The sequence below is a fragment of the Motacilla alba genome, chromosome 1A (assembly GCF_015832195.1).
Source record: "Motacilla alba alba isolate MOTALB_02 chromosome 1A, Motacilla_alba_V1.0_pri, whole genome shotgun sequence".
In the NCBI taxonomy this organism is placed as follows: Eukaryota; Metazoa; Chordata; class Aves; order Passeriformes; family Motacillidae; genus Motacilla; species Motacilla alba.
The window spans coordinates 55123564-55148447 of record NC_052031.1 but is presented as its reverse complement, the minus strand read 5'-3'; the positions used below and the strand labels follow the sequence as shown (position 1 = coordinate 55148447).

The 24884-nt window shown below is 37.5% G+C and overlaps 1 protein-coding gene across 6 annotated transcripts in view; it reads right to left on the bottom strand.

Annotated features, from left to right (window-relative positions):
- The window catches only part of SHISAL1 (shisa like 1), an 80403-nt gene that overhangs the window by 28971 nt on the left and 26548 nt on the right, over positions 1-24884 (bottom strand). For 5 of the 6 annotated variants that reach the window (XM_038154470.1, XM_038154466.1, XM_038154471.1 and 2 more), the window contains 3 exons: positions 16442-16540; positions 10210-10423; positions 3272-3589 (listed from right to left, as the gene is read on the bottom strand). In XM_038154470.1, coding sequence (XP_038010398.1) covers positions 3272-3589; positions 10210-10423; positions 16442-16511 — 602 coding nt within the window. In that variant the 5' untranslated portion in view covers positions 16512-16540. Of the gene's footprint in view, positions 1-17; positions 610-3271; positions 3590-10209; positions 10424-16441; positions 16541-24884 lie in introns of those variants that run through there. The other variant, XM_038154472.1, reaches the window with a different exon arrangement.

The following is a 24884-nucleotide window of genomic DNA, read 5'->3' as shown; positions in this document are numbered from 1 at the left end:
TGGGCTGCACGCTACAGGATGAAGCAAACCCTTTTGTTTGTCCAAATGGGGTTGGATGCTCCTGAGATTAATGATTTTCCTTCCTATCATGGCACGAGCAGCCAGAAGCTTGCCTAATGGGTTCCCAGACCTCTTTACTTATAATAATATTATGGCTATACATGGTTCTCTTTGTCTCAAGTAAATAACAAAGTGATCTACTGTGACAAATGTTTAAGCATCATAGGGATGGTTCTACCCACTCTTTACTATAACTTGCTTGATTTTTCCTTCTGACATACCCAATTCATTGCCAATTCATTGCAAATTCATAGCACTTAAACTAGGGCAAGGAAAGAAATGCTAAAATAAAAACCAGTTGCATCATTTTTTTAATCCAGGAAGATCCAAAAACTACTTTACAAGCTATAGGTTAATCCTGACATCCTTCTTGGGACAGTGCCTTACACTGCCAGTTCTCTGCAGTACTCAAGGGATTTGCAAGAATCACTTTCCTATTATCATCATGTAGTGTCTTCTAGAATGGGCATATTTTTAGCTGTGCTCAGAAGAATGTAGTACAGGAAGTTAACAACTTGAACAACATCTGTCATCACAAAGACTTGAAAACTAGTTTGGAAAATGTTGTTAATGGTATTTAAGTTTATTATGCCTGGGGGTATAGCCATACCTGTCAGGATTCAAAGATCTATTCTGCATTTTCAACATGCTCATCTGTACACAGGAACCATTCCTATGGTATGATATCACACATATATATTATATACACACACACACACACACACACACACACAGAGTGTTTGTGAGATGCTAAAGAAAAATGCTTGTTTTCCCTGTGGACAGAAAAGCTGGGATAAGTTTAGGACACATTAAAATGGCAACATAAACTGAAAAGTTGATTTTTTTAGACTGGAAACCTGGTGTTACCAAAGTAGATGTCATAATCTAGAATAATAGAAATTCAGGTAGAAAATGTAAAACAGGTATTTTAATAGACTCAGTGATTTTAAAAATGGGGATGGAAATTATAAATCCAGTAAGTGTTCACTTCTTCACTGATAGTATGGTTACATTTTGAGAAGACAGTACTGAGGTCATTTATCAAATATAGACTGCCCCAGAAAACCAGGCTCTGAAAATAAGCTTAATTTCTGTAGGGCAAAATTATTATATTTTCATCTATATATCCTGCAGATTATTTAACAGAGAAATAAATAGCCAGGCAACCCACTCTCCACTGTTTTAGTAATTGCTGTAGTGCACAAATCTGTCATTTTCTGAGGGAGCTGTTTACTCAAAATCCTCTTTTGCATGCTAAACATCTTGCCTGTGAGCATCAGTGCCTATTGCTATTTTTTCTGTATCCAACTCTGACTGAATAACCTGTGCTTTTGGTTCAGAGGCTACAAGATCCAAAAGTTGCAGGTCACAAGAATGAAAATATAGAAGCTAGTGTAGTGTTTTACTGCTGAAATACAGGGGATAAATAGGGTTTTGATAAGGAAGCATCTACTTATTTCTTCCACTGAGCAAGGAAAGTACATGGGGAAAAGAACAATTTTGTGGAAGCTGAGGGGAGCACAAACAGCTCACTGGGGAAGAAGTGAGTGTTACTGGAGTGGCTTATCAATGCTCCTCTCCTGCCAACACAGGACAAGGAGCATATGTGATGCGCTCACCTGATCCTAACATACACAGCCTGCTTAACACTTTGGGAAAAGCAGAGAAATAGAACAGGAGTCAGTCATGAGAGGTGACCAGGAATCAAGTCTTCAAGAATATTGAATGGTTTCAATTTATAATGTTAGAGAAAATGAATAGTACATAAATTTGCAGATGCAGTCATTTTTGTACATGTACACATACATATTAAGCCAGGATACCATTACTGTACTACAAATGTAGTTCTTAACATACATGGCAATTTTAACTGGAGATTGGAAGATCAATGTGCAAAAAAGCTGGAAGAATTAGAGCAAGGAAAAAGAAAAGAGGAAGTGAAAAGGAGAATGCTCACAACAAAGTGCAAGCAATTCTCTCTCTTAAGTAGCAGCCTCAGACTCTTCTGTTTGAGCAAGCGCTGTTGGAATGGTCCTTCAGTCTGATCTGCACTGGATACATCCAGGACTGGCTCCAGTGCCAAGCAACCTCCTCTATACTGAATTAACCATCACTTCTTTCCCTATTGCAACAAATCTTTAGCTCTATTTGCTCTCTATTTACACTTAAAATTTCGGGACAAATGATGAAATCAAAGGGCCATCGCTGTTACCATCCCATCTGCAACCCAGCAATACCCAAAGGTTTTAGACTAACATTAGTGCTGAGGCTTCATGTGCTCCACAGCTCCAGGAACTGCTGTCATCTTTTTCACCCTGCACATTCTTAGATCACTTTATTTTGCCAAAACTCAACACTCAGCCTTCTGGAACTCTTCTAAAATACAGTGGTGACTAGGTACTCTCTCCGCATCCTTTGAAGTACTAATGCTTTCTTGGTAAGAAAAAAATTTCCTGCCTTTTTTGACACCTTTTTCAGATATATGTTTTACTCAGCTCTCTCCCTTTTGTTTTCATTTTCCTTGCAAAACGAGTAGAAAATAATTCAATGTCATTTTGCCCCGTGGCTATGTTTAATTTTTTTCTATTTATACTGCAAGTTCTGCTTGCTCCCACAGATCTGCCTCCCTTTTGGTCTGAGGGGTTTTGTTGGAGGTTTTGTTTTGGTTTCATAGCATTTACCCTTACAGTAGCCTACTTGTGTCACTCTGTCAAACGAGATCAAGCAAAGCTTTTTTAGCTATGCATATAAAAAACTAACCTGGTTTTTATGTTGTTTCTGTGTCTCATGCCACAAATAGAGAGGATTTGTAACATCTCATGTTAAAGCTATCCCAACATAACTATTTATAAAGTCTTTTAAAACCAGAGCAATAGATACACATAGCAATTAGTCTTTGAGACCAGATTAAAACTACTTTTATAGTTGATGCAGATTTGTAGTTTATTTGCATGATGCAGTAGTAAAACTGCTCAGCACTGAAAGATAGCAGCACCTGTTTCTCCAGGAAAAGGATTAAAAGATAACTTAATATATTTCAGAGTAAGACATTACTCCTAAGCAGTAATTCAATAAGACAGGTCATGATATAAATAATTATGTGCCAGAAGTGGTGCTGTTCAGCCTGAATTCACAGGCACTTCCAAACAGGGGATTGTTCACACTTCAAAACAGCAAAAGAATATATCTCAGTATGGCTTAGCTTACTTACCAGGCAGATGTACTCTGAAAAGAGACCAGGGGTGGGCTTAAAGCATCTCCTTTTAAGGTGTGTACTGTCTGTGATGTTCGAGGCTGGGGCTGAATTTGAGGCTGTGTCTCTGGCTGAGGCTGTGTCTGTCTTGGGTCCTGAGCAGAGTTAATCCATCGGCTCTGTCCCGGTGTCATCCACTTTCCATGGATTCCCCAGCGGGCCAGGTAAAATTTGCAAATATCATAGTTCATTGAAGAGTAATATAAAAGGTCCAGTATCAGTAAGATCACCACAAAAAAGCCATAGATCCACACTCCCAACAGTGCACTGTAGTTGCTGTGAAAGGAAGAAAAGGGACAACAAAGAAAGTTATCTCTCAGTAGTGGTCACTGTGTTAGTTCATCAAGGTTGTTTGTTTCATTAATTATTTATAGATGACTGAAACAAAATATTGTTCCAAACATGTATCTTTAAAATTAAGCTATTTTTTCAATATGAATACTGCTATAAGCATGGTTTTTAGAAACTAATGCCACCTGTCTTACAAAAATTTTTGTCCTTCTCATCTGTCCATAGGCTTTCCAGAGTGGCTGCTAAAGACCTCTTAATATGCCTGATAATAAATTTTAGGAAGGAAGAACATTGGCAAAATAATGTTAGACAATGCACTTCACAGGAAGGAAAATATGTACAACACTGAGATGCATATGTTGGTGTACTTATAATGTGTATATATAGATAAAGGCCATGGCAATTATATGGTGCAGAGAGCTGTAAATGAGCTGTGATGGATGACTAATGGTATTAAAAGAAAGGGGGGAAGAACAGGAGGAAAAAGTGTAAGGGGTCAAAAACATAGACATCAAAAAGGGGAAGAAGTGCTATGCCATGCTGAAGATGAAGTATTATTAAAAGAAAAATTACTGTCAGGTGTAAATGCAGTTTGGATTGGAAACTGTGTGAGTGGGGAGAATGAGATCAGAACTGAGATGGAAATAAATGTATAAAAATGAGATTGTTAGGTAGAAAGCAAAAGAAAGGCTGATCTATACCCATGAGCTAATGTGGAAGTACATGTACTGGAGATTGTAAAACCAAGAAGAAGCTGAAGGGATGTTAGTAAAAAATGTCATTAGGAAGGCAGTCTCAGAAAAATTATATCCAAGTCATAGGTGGGCAATCCACATCTCCATGGAGCTGAACTCAAAGCTGAACACACAGTCAGCCACGCTCTCCTTTCACAGCCAGTCAGAGAAACTTGGAGGAAATAATATTTTTTTAGGACATTGATCAAAATGGAAGTGCTGCAAAAAAAAAAAAAAAAAAAAAAAAAAAAAAGGATGAGAAGACATGAAAACCAGAAGGGTATTTTGGTATTTTAAAAACATGTCCTCCAGCCTTTCTGGATCAAAAGATTTCAAGTCCCTGCTTTGAACTTTCTTTTCAATTTAAACTATTGTATGACTCTTCCATTTTATACTTTTAAAAAATCAGGATTTGAAACAAGAAATCAGAATTTTACTGTCTGTGTTGCTGTCTGTCAGCACTTCAAGAGACTGATTCTTCCCTTCAGGGAATGATTTTTCCACAACACAGCTATAATGCCCTTACATTAAATGAGTTTCCATTTTAAGTAACTAAGTAACAAGAGGAAGGTCCAAGCTGTTAATGGCTCTCTTCCTGTATAATTTTAGGACTACACAAGCCTAGAATTAAAATTAAAAAAAAAAAGAAAAAAAAAAAAAAAAAGAAAGAAATCAGAACATTTCCAGAAGGATTAGAAGTGGGCAAAGTTTAATGTTCTGAAAAACCTTAACTCCAGAGTCTTTGCTTCTGCTGAAGACTTACACATGCAAGCCTAACTTCACACAACAGAAGGTAGATCTTAATAATGCACTAAAATCTGCAGTTCAGGCCCTTGAAAGTAAAACAGGATCTGGTTAATCCAAGCTTCTCAGCAGTACTGTTCTTGACTTCCAGTAGATTTAGTCCTATTGGGGGTAAATTCTTCTATTTTCTGTTAACATAAATAAAATGCAAGCAAAGGCTGGAAAAGTCAGGAAGAAATGCCCTTGGACAAATCCCATTCTTGCTCATCATTATTGCCAATAGGATTCATTTTGCATACAGGTGAGCTGTATTTGACCGACACAAAGAAAACATATTTCTTTTGGCAACAATGTGAGAGGCATAAACATTCCTTCTAGTTAACTCAAAAGAATTTTTTGTATTTTAGGTATTTAATTTCATCTACCAAAATTTTGACTAGTGAAAATTAGAGCTACTTTGAGTGTTCCAATTTAAAGCAGCACTTTAATAATCATGCCAATATGTAAGCTTTTCATCTGCTCTTGCTAAAAAAATCTGTTTCTCACAAGTACAAAAAATGAAAGGCTGCTTTATATTAATTAACAGACAATGGGACAACAGCACTATCAAAAGGGCCTTGTGAAAAATCATAAGTAAAAATAGGAAGTAGTATGTCTAGTGTGCAGAAGGATGTTCCATACATTGATACCTTCTGTTTCTCCAACTATTAAGGTGGAAGAAATTGGTAATTTTTCTGATGGCTACTAATAAAAATTAAAACTGCCCTGCAAATCAAGAAGATGTCCTCATTAGAAAATAAAAAATCTTCTTTACACGGAATAACAGTAAGGCCAGAAACACAGAAGAGTACTCGGAATCCAAAAACTTGTAGGACTTGCTCTCATTTCACTGACCTGAATGATTTCTCAGTTTATTCTTGCAATCTGGTTTTCCCGTTCTTTTGGGGAGAAGTTTAATTTTTACTGAAACTGAAGTGTGAACAGATTCTAAATTTGCTGAGATTCAAATTATAGGGTTTGTTCCATTACAGGGTGTATCAAGTTGCACCCATCTCATTCATTCACTTTTTGACACAGATAACAAGCTGGCTATGACTAGCCTGTACCTTTTTAGTATATTTTCTTGGGTTTTATGTGCAGCACAGGAACAAAAAAATAACTCGCTTGGGAATTCAGGTTTGAAAAAAACCAACAAATCTGAACAATTGCAGTCTGAATTCTACAGCTGCGGAGTTTAAATGTGGGCACATGGTAAGGGAAATAGTTCCCTTCGCTGTTCTACTTAAAAGGGGCAGTTACTTGGATTAGTAACAATCAGGGCTGCCCCTAGGATATGTAAGGTTACAGCCTTGGTGCTGAGGAAACCAGTGCAGTTTTTGCATCTGCACTTTAAATGAGATTTCCCCCCCATTTTTCTTTTATAATTATCTCCAGGCCTTTGTCCAATCCTGGGTTTTCCTGAAGAATCTGTTCCTGCCGTACCTGAGAGGTCTTCCCTGCCAAATTATATATTTTTGCAACAATTGGTAGTGGGGTTGATGACTTTTTTTTTTTTTTCTTTCTTGTAAAGATAACTCTCCGAGTGCTATTTAAGCAAATACCATTTCTGCAGGGGACACTCAGTACCTGGAGAAAGATGGTGCTATTCTGTTCTCACACTGCTTTGGGTGCCAGTGTTGCAATGAGGTGTGCAAAAGCCATTCCACTCTTACAAGCCAAACTAAGAGATAAGGAAAAACATGGATACAGTACAGACTGCCAGACCATTGCTCCAGTAGCAGATTAAGGACTCCTATCATAGCAGTACTACTGATAATCCACCAAAATATGCACAACAGAAAACCTGGCTATGAAAACTAGACAAACTAGGTTCAAGTGAATACTATTTTTAAGAATAGCTAAACAATTTCTTAGACTGTTTTAAGGGAAAATACTTTGGATTACAGAGCTTTTCCTGTCAGACATTATTTTTATTTCTATATTTAATACTAAATTAATTATTCACATTCAAAAATATTATAGACTGATTAATTTGCATGATTACAAAGATACAATACTCCCATATTTTCCTCTTATAAAAACATATAAATATTGTGTTACAGTAATGGAAAAATGTAAATAAATGTGACTATAGTACAATGTGGGACTGGTGAAGACAAATGTGCCTTTTGAGCTGTGCCATATCAAAGAAGTTTCAAGTCACTTCATTAACTTTTTCCGTCAACTGTATTATAAAACAAGAAATCTGTTTTGGTGAACACAAGAATGGCTAAGGGGAAAAATAAACTGAATAATAATATTGAAATAAACCAAACAATAATGTTGAATCACTCTTCCCTGAAAACTATAATCCATTTTTTTAAAGTTCATTACTTTTTCCATATCTTAAATTATTCTCCCTTGCCACAGTACAATAGTTTTCATTAGATTTTTTTTCAGTGGTGTATGAAATTAGATCTAAACAAAGAGCTGACTTTGTCACTGTAAACTGAAGCCTGGAAGCATTAGAATCCAAATTATTGTGTACAGGAGATAAAGTCAGTGTATTACTTAAGAAGCTTTTTGCAATGTTTTTAATGTAGGCACATACGGTTCTCTTCTTTCTGCTCCTTCTAAAAATACCAGGGAGTTTTCTACCAATATCACTGAGTTCAGGGTGAGGAGATCTCTCCTGTCTATCTTACTTCTGGAGTTTTACATAGGAAGCAGCATCTCTTCATTTTCCTGCTCCTGACAGATTTATCAGAAGAGACGTTTGAGGAACAAGGCAACACCAGTTCCATTCCTGCACTTCTCTACACTACAGCTCCAGAGGCTTTTTACTGTATCTAGTAGGATGTCACATACCTTTGCAAAAGTTCACACACAGCTGATGCCCCTAGGAAATTCAGGACTGGATGGTAAATAGTCTGCAGGTGGTTCTCAATCACAAATCTTACCAACAAAAACTACACAAGTACCTCTTTCTCCATTACAATTGAACAAGGTGACTTTTAAAAAAATAGTTCTACATGAAAACTAATATAATACCTTTTGCTCTAAATATTTTTATCAAAACGAATGCTGTATTTCACAGAATACCAAACTCTTTTTTTTTTTTTCCCAAACTGCTTGCATACACAACAGCTCTGTGATGTGAAGACCCCTGGATTTATTTCTCCAGGGGTGTGTGCCCATGTGCAGATGTGAATGGGCAAACAACTCTGGAGGCAGAGAAATGGTCTGTGTCCCAGGGCATCTTTTGCAATCAGTCTGGACCTGTAAGCTCTGGCCAGAGCTTACACAGAAAAGCTGCTGAAACACTGGGAAAAGCCTGAAGCATTGGCTTAGTGCTTGTCAGAACTGCCTTTGATGGTAACATCCCGACCTCTGTGAGACAGGGTGGTCAGCAGTGCTGACGCAGGGTTTATAGAACAGCATAGCAAGAAATAAAACAATTTGCTGTGTGCAGGACAAAGACCTGGAAAAGCATGGGGCAACAGCCTCACGAGCCCATTCTTGAAGCTCATTTTACCACTCTAAGTGTGCAGCAGATTCTGGCTCTGTCTGTGATTACCTGCAGAACCCTTCAGTTCTGAGAGTCCAGTGAGGACCTCTCTGACATCCAGGGCTGTTGAGGGAGCAGGGCCATCCTAGTACACAAAGGCGCAGCACACCCTGGTTTTTTAGCATGTGTAGAGCACACACTGTGTAGGAGCACTGGGGCTATAAACTCCACCTGGTTGCCTGGAACTATTTATGTTGTCAGATTTGGGGAGCTCCAGGCAAAAGCTGCTGGATTGTCTCGGCTGCACAAAAGGTGGAGAAAGTGGATGGTCTTTAACAGGCTTGGTACTCAGTATCTTCCCAGCGTTCTGTGTGATCTGTTCTCATGATCCCAGATGCATTACTAAGCCAAGGCAAGAAAATTTCACCTGAAGGATGTAACTGCACATAAAGTAACACAACAGTATAGATCCACATTGATTTAAAGATATCTTACATGGGTAGAGTCTATTTTTGTCTGTCTTTGCAGGTGATTGACACATTAACAACTGGTAAATTTAGAGAATGCAACTTCTACATCTATGCAAGACTGAAATTTCTCTGGGCAGCTCTGTGTGAGGAGTGAATGTTAAGGAAGGCAATGCTTTGCTGACTTCTCAAGCTGAGCACAGCTGCACACAGTGAGTTAGACCAGCAAGCATCCATATTCCAGCACCATCATCTCCTAACAGCCCTGCACCTGCTGCCATTGAGGTGAATACAACAGACCAATTGACTGGCACCACAGAAAACCCGAAAATCCTCTTGTAAACAGCAATCCATACACTGTGATTCCACCTGTCTTTAATCTGCTCCTTCCTTGTCCTGTAGGGGCTGAATACCAGAATAAAATGGCAGGGAAAGCAGATTGATCAGAATTCAATCTTGGGGATTACACCAAGGGAAATCACAGCAGATCAGTGTGGCCAGCATGTCAATACTAAATAGCAAACTGACCACAAGGGAAGATTTTGTTCCTGCAAGTAGGTATTCAGTAACAAAGATCTATTTGCTACTTCCTACTTCTTTATAAGTAAAAAACTTACTGACATTTATTCTGGGGGATAGCCCTCAGCAGAACATGGAAGTATCCCAGGTAAAAGGCAAGGGGACCACACAATGTTGATATAAAAGCAAATACATTCTGTTCCCCAAGGCTAATAATTTGTTACAAGAGATTAAGATTCAAAAACATCAGGGATTCCAAAGAGGGCATTTGGGTTGATATGGAAAATGTCAGCTCACTTCCTCTCTCACCTATGAACAGCTTTGGGGTTTATTTTTACTGATGCACATTTAAACATAGTTTGGATCAAATTAGGGTCGGGAAAAGACTTTTCTAACTTTTATATGCAACTTTTTATTTGTCACATTTATATGCACTTTTACTCTCCTTGCAATGCTTATAGCCCATGTCAAAGTGAAGAAAGCAAAGCTGAAATATTCTTTCTTTTAGGAGCTCTGCAACAACCAAAAACCTTTTAGTAATGGTTTTCTGTATATGCAATTATTCTAATTGTTTCCATCATTAAGTGCACCTCAGACTCTGTTATTAGACCAGGAACAGTTTGGTGAAGAGTACTTTAAAACTCATTTACTTACTTATGCATATATCCATCTGCATTCCCTGTTAAGTTCATCTGCATAACAGTCTGAAATTCTGTCTCATTGCAACAATATTTAAACACTGTGTTGTTATGGTGACAGCAAAAGATGTAAGATTTATTGTCAGAAAGACGGGGGCAATGAAAGCCAAAGTGGTAGCGACCTTTGTAGTCCGTGTATGGCTCGCAGACCCGAAAATGCGCAGACAACACTGGAAAACAAAAACAACATTGGCTTTGTCAGTCACTTCTCTTATCTGCATCTTATCAACTCTCATTTTTCAAGGCTAAACAACTGTTGGTTGATTTCTGAAAAGCATCAGTAGTTCAGAACTTTCAATGTTTTAACATTTAGTACTTGAAGGTAACAATGCTCAGACTTCTGTTGTGTTTTGAGTTTTGTTGCTTCTATGTTTCTGATTACCACTGTTTGTTTTAAGGGAAGGGAGTAATGCCCTCCATGTTAAAAGGCACAAAAGTATTTAGGGAAATTTTTTCATACTGCTGGTCTAGTTATAGGGATATCCATAACACACAATGTTCATGCTTGATTCTCCTGGGACGACTTAATAAATACAAAAAGTCTGTGTAGAAACTGCAATGAAAGTTTGATGGCACTTGGTCTACTGTTCTCCTCTAAAGGTCAGTCTTTGATAAGGAATAGTCTATCAGAAACAGTCATTACAAACACTATAAGAAATCTCAGCAACTTTGAATTTGCAAATAGACAGAACTAATAAAATACAGGTGCTCCTGGGAATTCTTACATTTCTTCTTTAACAAGTTCTCATGTGAAGTGTTTATTACAGCTCTGAGAACATTTTTCTTTTTTGCAGTCCTGTGTCACACTGATTTCACCATCACTTTTACTGGGGGAAAAAAGAAGGTGTCCACTGAAATCCTTTTCTCATCTTGGTTTCCCTGAGTTTCTGATTTTTTCAATTTTGCAGAGGGGTAGGGTAGAGATCCCTTCCAAACTGGTTGTAAGCAAACATATACAGCTTCCTGAAAGACTTTTAGGAGTCGATGTTTGGTTCCACATTCACAGTTTGTGTTATGGTAGGCCTTACAGCATCATTTAAGAATACATGTACTCCACAGACACTCCAAAGGGTTTAAGCTCTAAGGAACATAAAATGTGGAAGCTGAGTCTGAATCCTCTTAGCAGTTTGTCCTTTGGAGAACTGAGGCTCAGCAATGCTGTGGGCAGCTGCAGTCCATAAGTTTACACCAATTAATAAATTATAAATTCACTTTGGACTGACAGAATTAACTCTTGTAATTTGGTGCATATGTTTTCTGTCAGTTTACCAGTACAAGAAGTTACACATAATGACTTGCATGACTTGCTGAACTGCACTGTATCCCTCTGCACAGAGCCCCTCTTAATCTGCAAGTACATCTATGCACCTTGCCTGTCTAATCCTCATTTTTTCTACTTTGCTGAAAAAAAGCCTATTCCTAACACTTTTGTTTGTCAATTTTATAAAATAATAATTTCAAGACAAATTTAAAGGATTGTGACAGTGGAGATCACTTTTTTTGTGTGTAGAGAGGGGGAGCCTAGAACAAAAAACAGAGTACTAGGCTGGTGACAAGGTAGTCTTGTACTGCAGTCTGAGTCAAGAAAGGTCACTCCAAATATTTATGTACGCACTCATATACCTGGCATCATTACTTGCATGAAAGAAGAAATCATTTTTATAGATTAATTCAGCCAGGAACTGAAAGTGCTGGAAGAAAGTAATTTCTAAAGGAATACAGATATAGAGAAAACTAATTACCTACCTGTTCTTGCTCTACCTTGGCAAAAAAAAATATGTGTTCCAAATGTGAGGATGTTTTCATCAGTAAAGAAAATTTCTTTAGGGTTAGGTTTTCAACACCCTCTGAAACTCTTTGTAACAAATCTGCATGTTCAAATTCAGTCACAAAATCCACACAGCATGTAATTGCATGGGAATGAGTTTGTTTGAACAACTACTTTGCTGCACACTCCTCCTTAATTAACATAGCAGTAATAAAAGTGTGCCAAGATAGATTATTATTTTTGAAAAACCTGAATTTTTGCAGCTGGAAAGGACCTCTGGAGGTCATCTCATGCAAATCCTCTACTCGGGTAGGGCCACCTGGTACCCAGAACCATGTCCAAATGGCTTTTGAGTATCGCAAAGGATGGAGACTCCACATCCTCCTGTGGCATTGCTCAGTCCCCCCCCCACCAGAGAAAAAGCATTTCTTGACATTTGGAGGGAGCCTCTGGGTTGCAGTTTGTGCCCATGGCCTCTGGTCCTGCCCCTACCACTCAGGGGTTAAGCCTGCTCATCACTGCCAAGTGTTTGGTTTAACTGCACATCTGGAAATGTCCCTTGATCCCTTCATTGCTCCTTTGCACATTTTAAAAAGAAAAGAATCCCCAAACTTCTCTGAGAATGAAAATGGAGGAAAACATGATTATAGAAGGAAGGGAGAAATAAGATAACATCAAGTCCTAGGAGGAGGGATGTCTGCAATAAAACAGTTGTAAGCAAATCCTCAAATAGCAAAATGTGTCGGTGATTAAATAAAGGCATGATGTGATGACTGAATGCCATTCTGAGCTGGGCAGTCAGTGTGGGGTGGGTTACACCTGCTGGGCAGCTGAACACCACGCAAGCTGCTTGCTTGCTTCCCTCTCCCAGTGGGATGGGTCAGTGAATCAGGAAGCAAAGAGAAAATTCATGGCTTGAGATAAACACTGTATAACAAATAAGAAAAAAACCCACAACAGCATCAACAACAAAAAGCAAAGCACAAGTGATGCTAAAGCAATCACTCACTACCAGCAGACTGATGTCCAGCCAGTCCCTGAGCAATTTTTGGACAAAGTCCCACCCCAGTTTCATTGCTGAGCATCCATTCCATGAAATAGAAACCACCTTGGTCAATCTAGGTCAGCAGTGCCAGCCTGTCACTAGCCACAACAGCTCTGTGATGTCAGCGCTGCTTTGGTCACCAGCCTAAAACACAGCCTTGACCCCACCCCAGCCAGACCTAGCACACAGAGAAAACACTTCCTCAATTTATTATACTCTGTGTAATTTCAGTTGCTGTCTTTGCTTCTCTGTGGACCAGAGAGACAATAAACAAAGTGGGATTTATTTTCTTCAAAGTTTTTTGTTGTGTTTTTTTTTTTTTTCCCTGAAAATAACTTCACTTAAATCCCCAGGTTTAAAGGACCTTATTTCTATAGAAATACTTAATATAAAAGCATTGTACCTGTAAAGGCTTTAAGTTGTCTTTCAAGGGTGTAGCTGTGTCTGGAGTTGTGAGTGCAAATTCTCAGGCTATTTTTGAAAACAGTTATTGAACAGTTGCCACAGATGCTCCTCTCTCTGTTCCAACTGATTTCAAGAGAATAGTCTGTCATGCTTCATAATCACAAGACTTACCTACTTTACCTTAAAAAATACCCAGCCAGCAAATGTCAAACTGTTACTTCTCTATCTGGTCACAGCTAGAGATCTGCCTAATGTACATTTTTAATTTTGACACTAAATTTTTAAAGCCCCAAGACTCTCTAGATGGCTGGTGTTTATCAGCTTTCCATATGGAACCACAAAAATATTCATATGTATGATTTTACCACATGTTAACTTGCTGTGTTAATGTTCATTTCCTACTTCAAAGAAAAAATGCTGTAATGTGCAAATAATCTGATGATTTTTGCTTGTTAATATAAGCCTTGCTGTCAGCACTGATTTTATAAATGTGTTTCAATCATTTAAACAAAAAGGTTTAGATTTGCAAAGCCAATCTAAGAGTTAGTGGTCAGAAAGTCATCCTCATGGCTGCATGTTGCTCATCCCTTTATTATGCATTCCTTCTGTGCCCAGTAAAACCAGTGAATGTTCACCACCCCTAAAACGTCACTGTGATCTTGCTAGCACTGAAATAAAATATCTCAAGTTTCAGTATTCTCAACCCAGAAACTGATTACTGAAATTGTTAATCTTAGTATACCAAAGACCTGGAAGTAAAGCAATATCTTACAGATGGAAGTCTGTAAATCTAGGGCACTCAAAGGGAATCTTGATATTAGATTTTCATTTCAGCTTGGGTTAAAAACGAGGTTTATATTCTAGTGAGATTAGCATCACTTCTCCCCCACACCCCCTATCATTCACTGCATAAAGCCAGTAGTTTTCCTTTATGGAAACTGATCTGTCTTGGACAAAAAAAAAAAAAAAAAATTACATTGGTTGGCTGAAAAATACTAATAAATTTCCGCCTGTAAAATGTGCTGTGAGTTACCAATGACCTAAACCCTTCCTACAGATCACAGTGGCAAAATTCCACAAGGCAGGAGCAGTTTGACTGTCATGAAAGACTTGTGATGATTTCAAATTAAGCCTGGACTCGACATGCTAATATAGGACATGAGATAATAAAACACCAATAATGCAAAGAGCAATAAAATGATAAGAAACACATTTACAAAGCAAATAGTTATCAAGGATAATAGATAAATTATGTAAGAAGTAAAAGCTGTGTGTCATTTGTTTCAAATAAAAACATTGCACTTCAAAGGCAGTACTTCTAAGAGAAGGGAAAATAAAGTCTGGGTTTGTGGGAATGAGGGTTTGAGGGAATACACCAGTGGCTGAATACAGCTATTTGCATAGTGCATTGCACAGTGCAATCACAGTGTCCCATTCAACTCCAACAGGAATTTGTATCAACTTGAGGAAATGGGTTGGAGGAGTGGGACCTCAGGACAGCTCCAGTAGAAGTCCCCTATGAAGAGTGGCAAAGGTATAAAAACTTAAGAATCAACAGAAGAACCTGGAGCACGTGGAACAGTTTTGTGATGTTTGATCCCTGTTGGATCACTTCATTGAAGACTTCTTGATAACCAAGTTCATTGCTACACCAGGGAGGTAGATTTTTGAAATTCTTTAGCCTAGAGGAAAACAAAGAAGCAGCTCCAGTCCCTGTGCCTGATCCCAGTCCATCAGAGGAGGACAGGGATCCTATCTTCACAAATAGGAAGTTCCATACATGGGGATTCCAGGGGAAGGGCTCTAAAGGAAAACAATGATTTAACGTGAGCAGAGGAGTGCTCTAATTGATAATATTATAACATTGTTTGCAAAAGGGCTGTGTCAGAGCTACATAATGAACTGTCATTAGCAAGAATCAACTTAAACACTGCAAACAAGCAATGAGACTGTGGGCAACAAAACACATGCTTGAACTGACTGGTGAGGATATGAGTATTAATATTTTATGAATGTTAAAGACATAGACTCAATAATAACAATTTTGACTGGAGCACAAGGATGCTTTGAGAAACATGGCGCCTGGTAAAATTTTAACTCTGGTGCTTGGGGATGTGATGTATTACAAGACAATAAGAAGCAGTGATTGAAAAAAAAAGTCTTTTTGTATTAAAAACTGCCTCAAGAGTGGAGGACAAAAGATACTGAACTAAAAACATGTAAGATCAAATCTATTTGGACTGAAAACCTTTGAAAATTTTATTTTAAATATTCACTCACAATTACAAAAAACCCCTAATGCCATAAATTACTTCTGATGAACAAATACAAACAATAATCAGAGCACTCCACTAATTCGCAGTCCAACAGCATATTTCCACACAAACCCTTTCTGTGTGGTAATTGCAAACATCTAGAGCAGAACTACCAAGCATCAGGAGAAACATCTCTGGTCCAGTCAATTCTTTAGATTCAGGAAAATTGCACTGATTCCAAGTTCAATCCTTCAGGTGTTTTACATTCTCTGGTGTGCACACAGAAAAACACACACCTGGAACCTGACTTGCTCTGCTTCCAGTGGATGGTTATTTAGCAAAAGAGATGTGTTTTATAGAAACACGCAGTGGTATAGAAATTATTATTTTCTTTTAGGTGAGCTGAAAAAATAGCATATCCAAAGAAATAAAGCTACTCTTTCAAACTTTCCAATCTGCTTTGCTCTTACAGTGAATTTTCAATTCCATTTCAAATTCCAGTTTCCAGTTCTTAAATACAAAGAGGTTTCATTTATATTGGACCTAGATGATCTTGAAGGTCCCTTCCAGCCTTAACCATTCTATGATTCTGTGACTTATTTATTAGACAATTAGTAAACATTTAGTCTTGTTTATTTTGTAGGAGCACAGTATTAAATTACAATTATTTTTTCACTGTAGCACACATCAGTAAAAGATAAATTATAAATGTTACCTGCTGACAAGAGTAATGAGAGCAGAACCATCAGCACATTCAAGGACTGTTGACCACAACTTGTCATCATTAGCTTTCATTGGTCCATTAGAGAATTACCTGTTGGACAAGATGCAACATCATGATTAAATGTCTGTTTCATCTCATTTCATTGTTCAAATGTTCACTTTCCCACAAAGCTTTGGTAAAATGACATGGCTTTGTGCAGTAAGGAAACAAAATCAACTTTTTTTCTGGATTTTTTTCCCCACATTTTTAAAGGGAAATAAATTCTCCTTTCTATGATTAAAATTCCTTTCTCGTTTCACCATGGAGATATACAGCTGTTTACATAATTTTCATTACACCAGAGTAGAGATGAATCATATGAAGTTTTTACTAAATGTTCATATGTCCCCTGTAATCTACATCCAGCAGAACTCTGTTTGTTTTACTGTCACAAGAACAGGTTATTGTATTATATGTGTAAGGGCCAGAAAGGAATAAACAATAGAAAAATAAACTGGCTGCTTTGAAAGTCAATCTGTTTTACCCCATTAGAGGATGCAGTCACTCAGAAAGTGGGTCAAGCAACTGAGATGGTTGGAAACACTTCAAAAAATGTATTTTTATTAGCATCAGAGCTTTTCATGGGATTGTTATTTGTTGTTTTTCTAAGACAGGGAGTGAGAAGTGATGCAATTTGATCTGACTGGCAGCCCCCCTTGGTGTTTGTTTCCCAGACAGGGTGAGTCCAAACTCCTCTTCACCTTGATTCAACAACAGCAGCTGCAGCAGGGACTGTCCCGGGTGTCACCACCAAGAGGACTGGTGGCACGTGTCACTGCCATCACTGATAAACCTAACTCTGGGTCTCAGAGGTTTCCAGCATCTTGGACTAACACTGACATCAGGGCACAACAGAAGAGGTCAATTCTGCCTTTGTGCATGAACCCTGTGTGCACTGGGGCCACAGACAGAATGGCCCAGGGGGTGCTGCAGCAACCTGGTATAGGGCATCCAACTCCTGCACTGCTAAAATTGCTCTAAGGTGTTTACAATGGAGCAACTTGGGGAAGAAAGAAAGGGAATGGCAATTTCTGTAAAAATTACATTGCTCCTGACACCTCAAGAGACATTTTGCCAAATGCCTATGAAATAAGCTGTATATGAATATGCTGTATCCTATAAATACTACATGGTTTACTGGTTGGTGACTGCTCCAACTTACTGAATCAAATGAAAATCCCCAAACAATTGCACCTGCACATAACAAAAGGGGGAGGGGGTGAAAATTAACACACCATGAGCAACTGAATTCTGAGTAACAGATGTGGGCACTGGAGGGGAGACTACCTACAGTGCTACCTACGAAGTGTTGAGAGGCAAAGGATTCCTCACTAACACAAATGCTGTGTGTGGCACAAGCAGATTCACCAAGAGCTATGTTAGCATATGGATCACAAACCTAAAAATCAGTGTAACTTCTTGTGGTGGTTTCAGTTGGACACCAGGCAGAAACACCATCCTAGGCCTTGAAAAACAAATCCTTTAGAAATATAGTACCCCTAAAAAGATTAAATCAACAAGAGAACTAATTTCAAAAACAATCTTATCAACACCTGGGCTAGGGAACGTGACATTAAATAAGTACACTATATCCCCTATCATACACCAACTACAAACAAAATAAAGAAATACATTAGACTATTAAAAACCACTATAAAAACATTAAGTAAATAGTCTTTCAAAAATTAGAAACAACATCCAACAAAAACCACCTAATTACTTAACTCCTAAGACTCTACCAACCAAATGAACCCTACCGAATCGAAACCCCTACATACAATAAACAGAAAAAAAATCCCAATAGTACATATCAAAGATTTATTAAGGAAAACAGTTTAAATCAACTCTACCTCAAATACAGACAAACCCATTCATAGGGTTGTCTTTACTCAGGGACCATATTATACATAGTAGATAATACAGAAAAATAAAACAACACAATTTATACCTCAAGAAGATCTGATTATTAAGTAAATAACTATATATAAATATCACCATTTACTAAATATTACTACCATTATCTGTGTATAACTATATATTGTATGTATAATATATCTACACTAATGTACAAGAAATCACACCAGTTTACACTGTTTGCTGCAAGCATGATTAACACCCAAATCACTGTATTTCTAGCTTTAAAATAAGCCAGTTCCTCCAGAGAAAACAATTTGAAGCTTTAACACTGTAAAAAAAAAAAAAAAAAAGTGCAATAAACTAGGAATGTTAAGTAAGAGTATTTCTCATGAGTACTGAAAAAAATGCCTCCCTTCTTTTCCGGAAGGAATATCATATTAATTAGAAAACTAAGCAGACTTAAAGTTGGAACTGTGTTTAAAAAAAAAAAAAAATAATGAACACAAGCCAGAGGTTGAAAATGTAGGCATTTAATCATGAAAAACAGCTACAAAGAACAAGCTGTTGCCAGTATTGATATGAATAAAAGGAATTTGATATTTTCCTGAGTAAACCAAAGCTGCAGGAATTATGGTAGGGATGCATTACTAAGGGAAATCTTGGCTTTCATAACAGTTAATTAAAAAGAGATCAATAAGCACTCCTGTTGTGTATCTGGGATGACAAAGATGTTTGGTATAGCTGAGACTATTAAATATTTCCATATCAAGAATAATTCAGGATGACATTAATGAGTTGATACTAATGTTTGCAATTTGATATCTGCATTTCTGTGTAATTTGTACCTAGTTATTTCAGCAGAGCTGGCTGGGGGACACATATATATTTTTTTCAGTTTGTTGGAAAACAATGGCAGGTTTCAGAGGACCTGTAGAAATGCAAGAACATTTTTAGAAGTAAATGAGATAATCCAGGTAATCAAAAGCTTGTGAGTGTGATGTTAATCCAGACAAAATTAATGGAATGGTTAACATGCTTTCCAAATAACAAATAATTAGGGAGATAAATATAATTAACATGATCACTATGGGCATTTGGCAAAATTAATTTTATTTCTCTCAGGGCTGTTGACAAAAGTAGCTTAAAGATAGTTATAATGTAGGAGATGCCTGTAAAATATCTCACTTTAGTATCATGCAACTTGAGCAGGCAGTGAAAATGATGAAAAAAACTTCTTATCAGTTGTGGAAGTATAACTCAGTCTGGAAATCAGGTACATGTTTTGGAAAGTACAATCCTGTTTGTAACTGAGTACAGCCTCACTGCTAATTTCCTAAACAGCACTGCAGGTACAAATTTAGAAGCTTTTAGGGAGGGAAAATTTATTCAATTATATCCAACAGAATGGGCAACAATGAAATTGGCATTTTAATCCAACTCATGCAATGCTTGTATTTTATAAAGTATCATCTGGGAGGATCAGAGTGGGGGACTAGATAGTGAGAGCTGCACATCAAGAGCCAGCAGAGTGACAGAATCTGTGTAAGTGAATACATACATCTAGGTATATGTTTGTGGCAGTAGGGAAATACTCCAGTTTTAAAACTTAATAAGCAATAATTTTACGGCTTCAGTGATCATTACACGGAATAAGACCGTTTTTGGAGGACAGAAATACAAGTTCATTCCTTGACTATTTTGAGTTTCTTAAATGCTGCTGTCTGGCTAAAGCCATTGTATTTCATGGAGTACCACGATGACATCTCTGAGGTATTAAGAGATCCACTCAGCCACTGGAAGAGATGTGCAGGACAACAGGTGATGTGCTACAAGGAAGAGCTTAAATCAATCACAGTATTTCCTGATGTCAGGCCACAGAATAGGGAGAACAGAAACATGGTAATTAGCAATGGTCTAGATAAATTATTGTTATGTATTATTGTTAATAATTAAAGACTGATGGCATTTTAAAGCAAGGGCATTACATCTGAAGGATGAAGGAAAAGAAGATTTAGTTGTAGTCTTTTTTTTGTTGTTGTTGTTTTTTGAGTAGAATTTGAGAGCCTGGAGGCTGTGTGATTATGTTTTCCTTCTAGTTCAGCAAACCAACAATTAGAAGGGTGGTCTAATGCACCAGTTTTCATTTTTAATGCACCATTCCAAGCTTATTTGTGGTCACTGTGGAGGTAAGGATGATGCCCATCCTTTTCCTCCTCCTTTAAGATTCATACCCTCACACCACCTCCTTCCTTCTGCTGGCAATCACAAGTATCTCTGCAGCTACCCCAGAAAGCAGATTAAAGAAATTGCTGAAGAATCACATTTTTAGAGGCTTTTTTTCACTGTTTGTCCACATCTTGTCCTTATCCCCTCTCTCACTACTTTTTACTATTATTATTATGCAAGCAGCTGCATGGCAGTTAGTTGCAGGCTAGGGTTAAACCATGACATACATCTAATCTGGAACAGAAGAAATGGTCCTCACTCATGACTTTTGCTATCTTCTCATGAATAAGGATTCTGTCCGGAATCTTGTTTTCTTTCGCAGAAAATGCAGCCAGGCATGATCCAAAGACAGCACCACTCAGAGGAAAGGTGCTGTAATGTTATGATCAAGGGGACCATAGAAATGCATGAGCTCATTATGCCAGATTTTACTTTTCTGTGACATTTTAGCTCTCACTCTGTTCCTACCTACACTGCTTTGGTTACCCTCATAGTTTTATCTAGCTGTCTTTTCTTGAAGGGAATCAGTGAATCACTGCAAAGAAAAGCTGCCAAGAGAAACAACCATTTCATGAGGGAAGATTCTGATGAAGGAATTATTTTCCCCTGACTTTGAAGGAAAGCAAAAGTTATGTTTAGAAGAAATGTCTGAAAAACAATGCACATTTTGCATTTTTTTAGTTATTAGGAAGAACAAAAGGAGCTAGAGCAAGAGAATTTATTAAACACATCAGCACTGCCTCACAAGCTTTCTCTCTGCCTAGAACAGAAAATAGGGCAATTCAGGAGATCATTTTATTCCTTTTTCTTACCATAGGATTAAGACCATCTAAACCATTCTTATCAGAAGTTCACAGGATTCCCACCACCAGTGGCTTTCTAACCTTCTCAGTCAATTCCCTAGAGTGTTTCTCTAGCCTAGAAAGGTTTCCCTATGCCAAATTTGCAAACCCTTTGCTTTGCTTTAAGCCCTATCAGCAGTGGAGCTGGAGAATGATTTACCTACAGACACACTGGTTTCACCTCTTTGCATCAATCTTTTAATTAATACATACAAGAAGTGCTATCATATCTTCACTCAACCTTTTCTTAGGCTAACAGCTTACACCTATTGCAATCTTTCCTTTAAAAACATCCTTGTTATACCTTCTATACCCCCTCTTTGATCTGCCTCTATCCTTTATAGCAAGGTTGTGCAAGTAACTTCAGCATCATTTTGTATTCAGTGGTTTGTATTTTCTTAGTGCCTTGAAAGTCCTAATAAACATCCCAAGAGCTGCCAGTTCTTCCAGGAGAAATAAAAACACAGCATTACCAAAGTGCAGAGAGCCATGGAGCTTCTGCTAATTCTCAGTTACTGCAAGGACACACAGGTAAATCCCTCTGAAATGAAGAGAGGGACATCTACAAACAGACAAAACCACATGGGTAAAAATGCATCAGGACTACATGACAAACAATGCTGGAGCATTGTGGCAGCAGTAAGGGGATGAGTAACATGACCAGAGCATGACAGTGGTTGAGAAAGCTGTTTGAAATTAGATGGAAAAGAAAAGGCTGTGATCCAAACCTAACTCCTGTTCTGGCTCTGTTCACATCTCACTTTAAAGAGGGCTTAAAAATCCATCCAGTATGTGCTCATGAATGCCATTGCAATGAAATTACGGGCTTATTAGAAAGGAAGCAATGTAAGTGACATGAAAGAAAACCTGATTATTAAGAAAAGATGTGGTTTCACACAGCAGCAACCTCAACAAAATGTTTATGAAAAACAGATACTAGGTTTCAACTGACAGTTGCCTTACTTGAAACAACCTATGGAAAGGAGCTGCTGGTAGAAAACCTTCTGGATTGCGATACAGCAGTAACATTACTCAGTGCCTCTTCCCTAAAAACATCTCACTACATATGTGCTGGAAATTAAGCATGTGTGAATCTCTACCCAGCTGCAGATAAAGCCTTTGCCACAAAATTCTTCCCCCTTATTTTATGAATGTTATAATTGAAAATATAGACTGCTGTGTTTTATTCCACCCTCCTGTGTTTATTATTTCCCAGAGCTGTTCTGCAAACAGTTATGAAGAGACAACATTCATGAATCCTAAAAAATAAAAGCCTGGAGGCCAACTTGTGAACTTCAAGCTGTTATTAACAGGATGGGGCTAAGAAACCTGCACATGCCACAAGTGTCACCTGTCAAAGCCATTGATTCCTCTCATTTTACCTCTCTTTTTCCCCTTTTCACCAACACATTTAGTTGGTCATTGGAAACTGTCCCACAGCCACATCATAAACATCTAAGTTGGAGTAGGGTTTTAGCAGTTCCCATGGTAAGCACAATGCACAGTAGAGTCTGATACAGAAGTTAAAGGGTCCCTTTATTACAAGAGAATTAATTTTAGAGAGTCAGTGGTGCATTCAGACCTTATAATCACAAAATTTAACTGATGAGATAGTTCTACAAGAGAGTACAAACTCTTTATTCACAGCCAAATTCTAAACTGTCTCCATAGCACATGTAAAGATATTAAAGATAATCCCATAATGTAGCTGTAGTGCAAATAAGTGATTCATTACATACTTGCATTTGATAGAATAAATGTTTAATTTCCTATTTTTATTTCTGATAAAGGTCAGAAAATCTTAGAGAGTTGTTGGTTCTACAGTTAGCCTTCCACTGTATACATTAGACCTCATTTTGGGGAAAAATACCTAAATTACTCTGTGGAGACAGCCAGCTTTGTAAAAATAACAGCTGCAGTTGTGATGATTTACTAATAACTAACTTCAGCTACAAGTTAATGGCAACTTTCTCACTTGTCATTAAGCAAGATTGATTCTGCAGCCAAGAGCTGCAACCTTCCCTAATGCTCTGAAGCCACTGAGACTAAAATATTCGTATTTTCTCATTTACATGTACTTTATCAGCCTGAGCATAGGCAGCTGGTAAAGGTTTGCTGTAGTCCTCCAGAACTCTTATTTTTAGTGAAATAACTAATTTCAGATGTACACCTGGACTATTGAGTCAGCTGAGGGGATTTTGGACAACCCAACATCTACAATCTGTGGGAGCTCAACTGAGTGCTTTGCTAATGAATTCATAAATCTGCCAGGGTGAGACAGTCAAGCTATGCATGAAGCAAAGCAATCTGAGAAAACTGAATTTTCACTCTGAAATTATGAATGGTCTTGGTCTCCCATGAGGCAGGAATGATAAGAAAGTATACACAGTTGTGTAATAATATTCTAAGAGAGTTTAAGAAAGGGATAGGATACATATTTTAGTGACTACAAATCTCTACTGTTAATCAAGTTTCAGTTTTTGAAGAAATGCAAGGCTCTTCTCTGGGGAAACTTCTGCTTTGGCTTTTTGAGTTATTTTCAGTACAGAACCAAAGCAAATGTGCTTTGATTTAAAATATTACCAAGTCTTAAATGAATAATACAATTTCTACTAGTTTATGTGAAACTATTTGTCCAAGTAATTCTAAGGATGTTACTAAGAAATAAGTTTTGATGGTAAGATTAGAGGTTTTATAATAGCCAGGTTTTATAAAACTCCCAGATCTAATCCCTCATTCTGCTTTAGAGTATAGCTCTAAAACATGTGAATGTGTGTACCTGTCAAAAGGGCAGTAAACCTAGGTAGTGTATTTTTAATATCCATTTGAGACAAAAGTAATATATCAGCAGTTTATCTAGTGAAAAATGTGAGCACATTTTTGGTTTCCCCAATATGCTGTCAGCTGTATATACGCAGAAAGCAAAAACTACCTATAGTCTCTCTGGGAACATTTTTTGACACGGTATCCTTTCAAAATGGCCTCTTCGGAAAAATAAACCTTCCAGTGCAAAGTCTGGGACATCTAAATTTTATTTTATTCTCACATTCTTCAACATCAATTATCAACATCTGTATTTAATCAGATGGGTTTCTAACCTTCTGTCACTCTGGGTCTGTAGACATTTTCAAATGTTATTTTCTTCAAAAGTGAAAAAATAGGAGCAGCAAGTTAAACAAAAATTGAAGTCAACTCAGAAAAGCATTAATTTGATCATATCAAATACAAAGGAAATCAAAACTCTCATAAATGCTTTTTCTTCTTACCATCAGCTTTAGAAAGGGTGTTTCCTTTTACAAATATAAATTATTACTCCATCCCTTTACAATCTAATGAAACATTTCAAAATGAAAAAAAAAAAACACATTTTTTCCCTCATGAGGATCATTTAATCATGCCAACACAAAGTGTAGCTTATCTTACATAGATGGATCTGACTACAAGTATTTTGACAGCATTATTCCAACTTT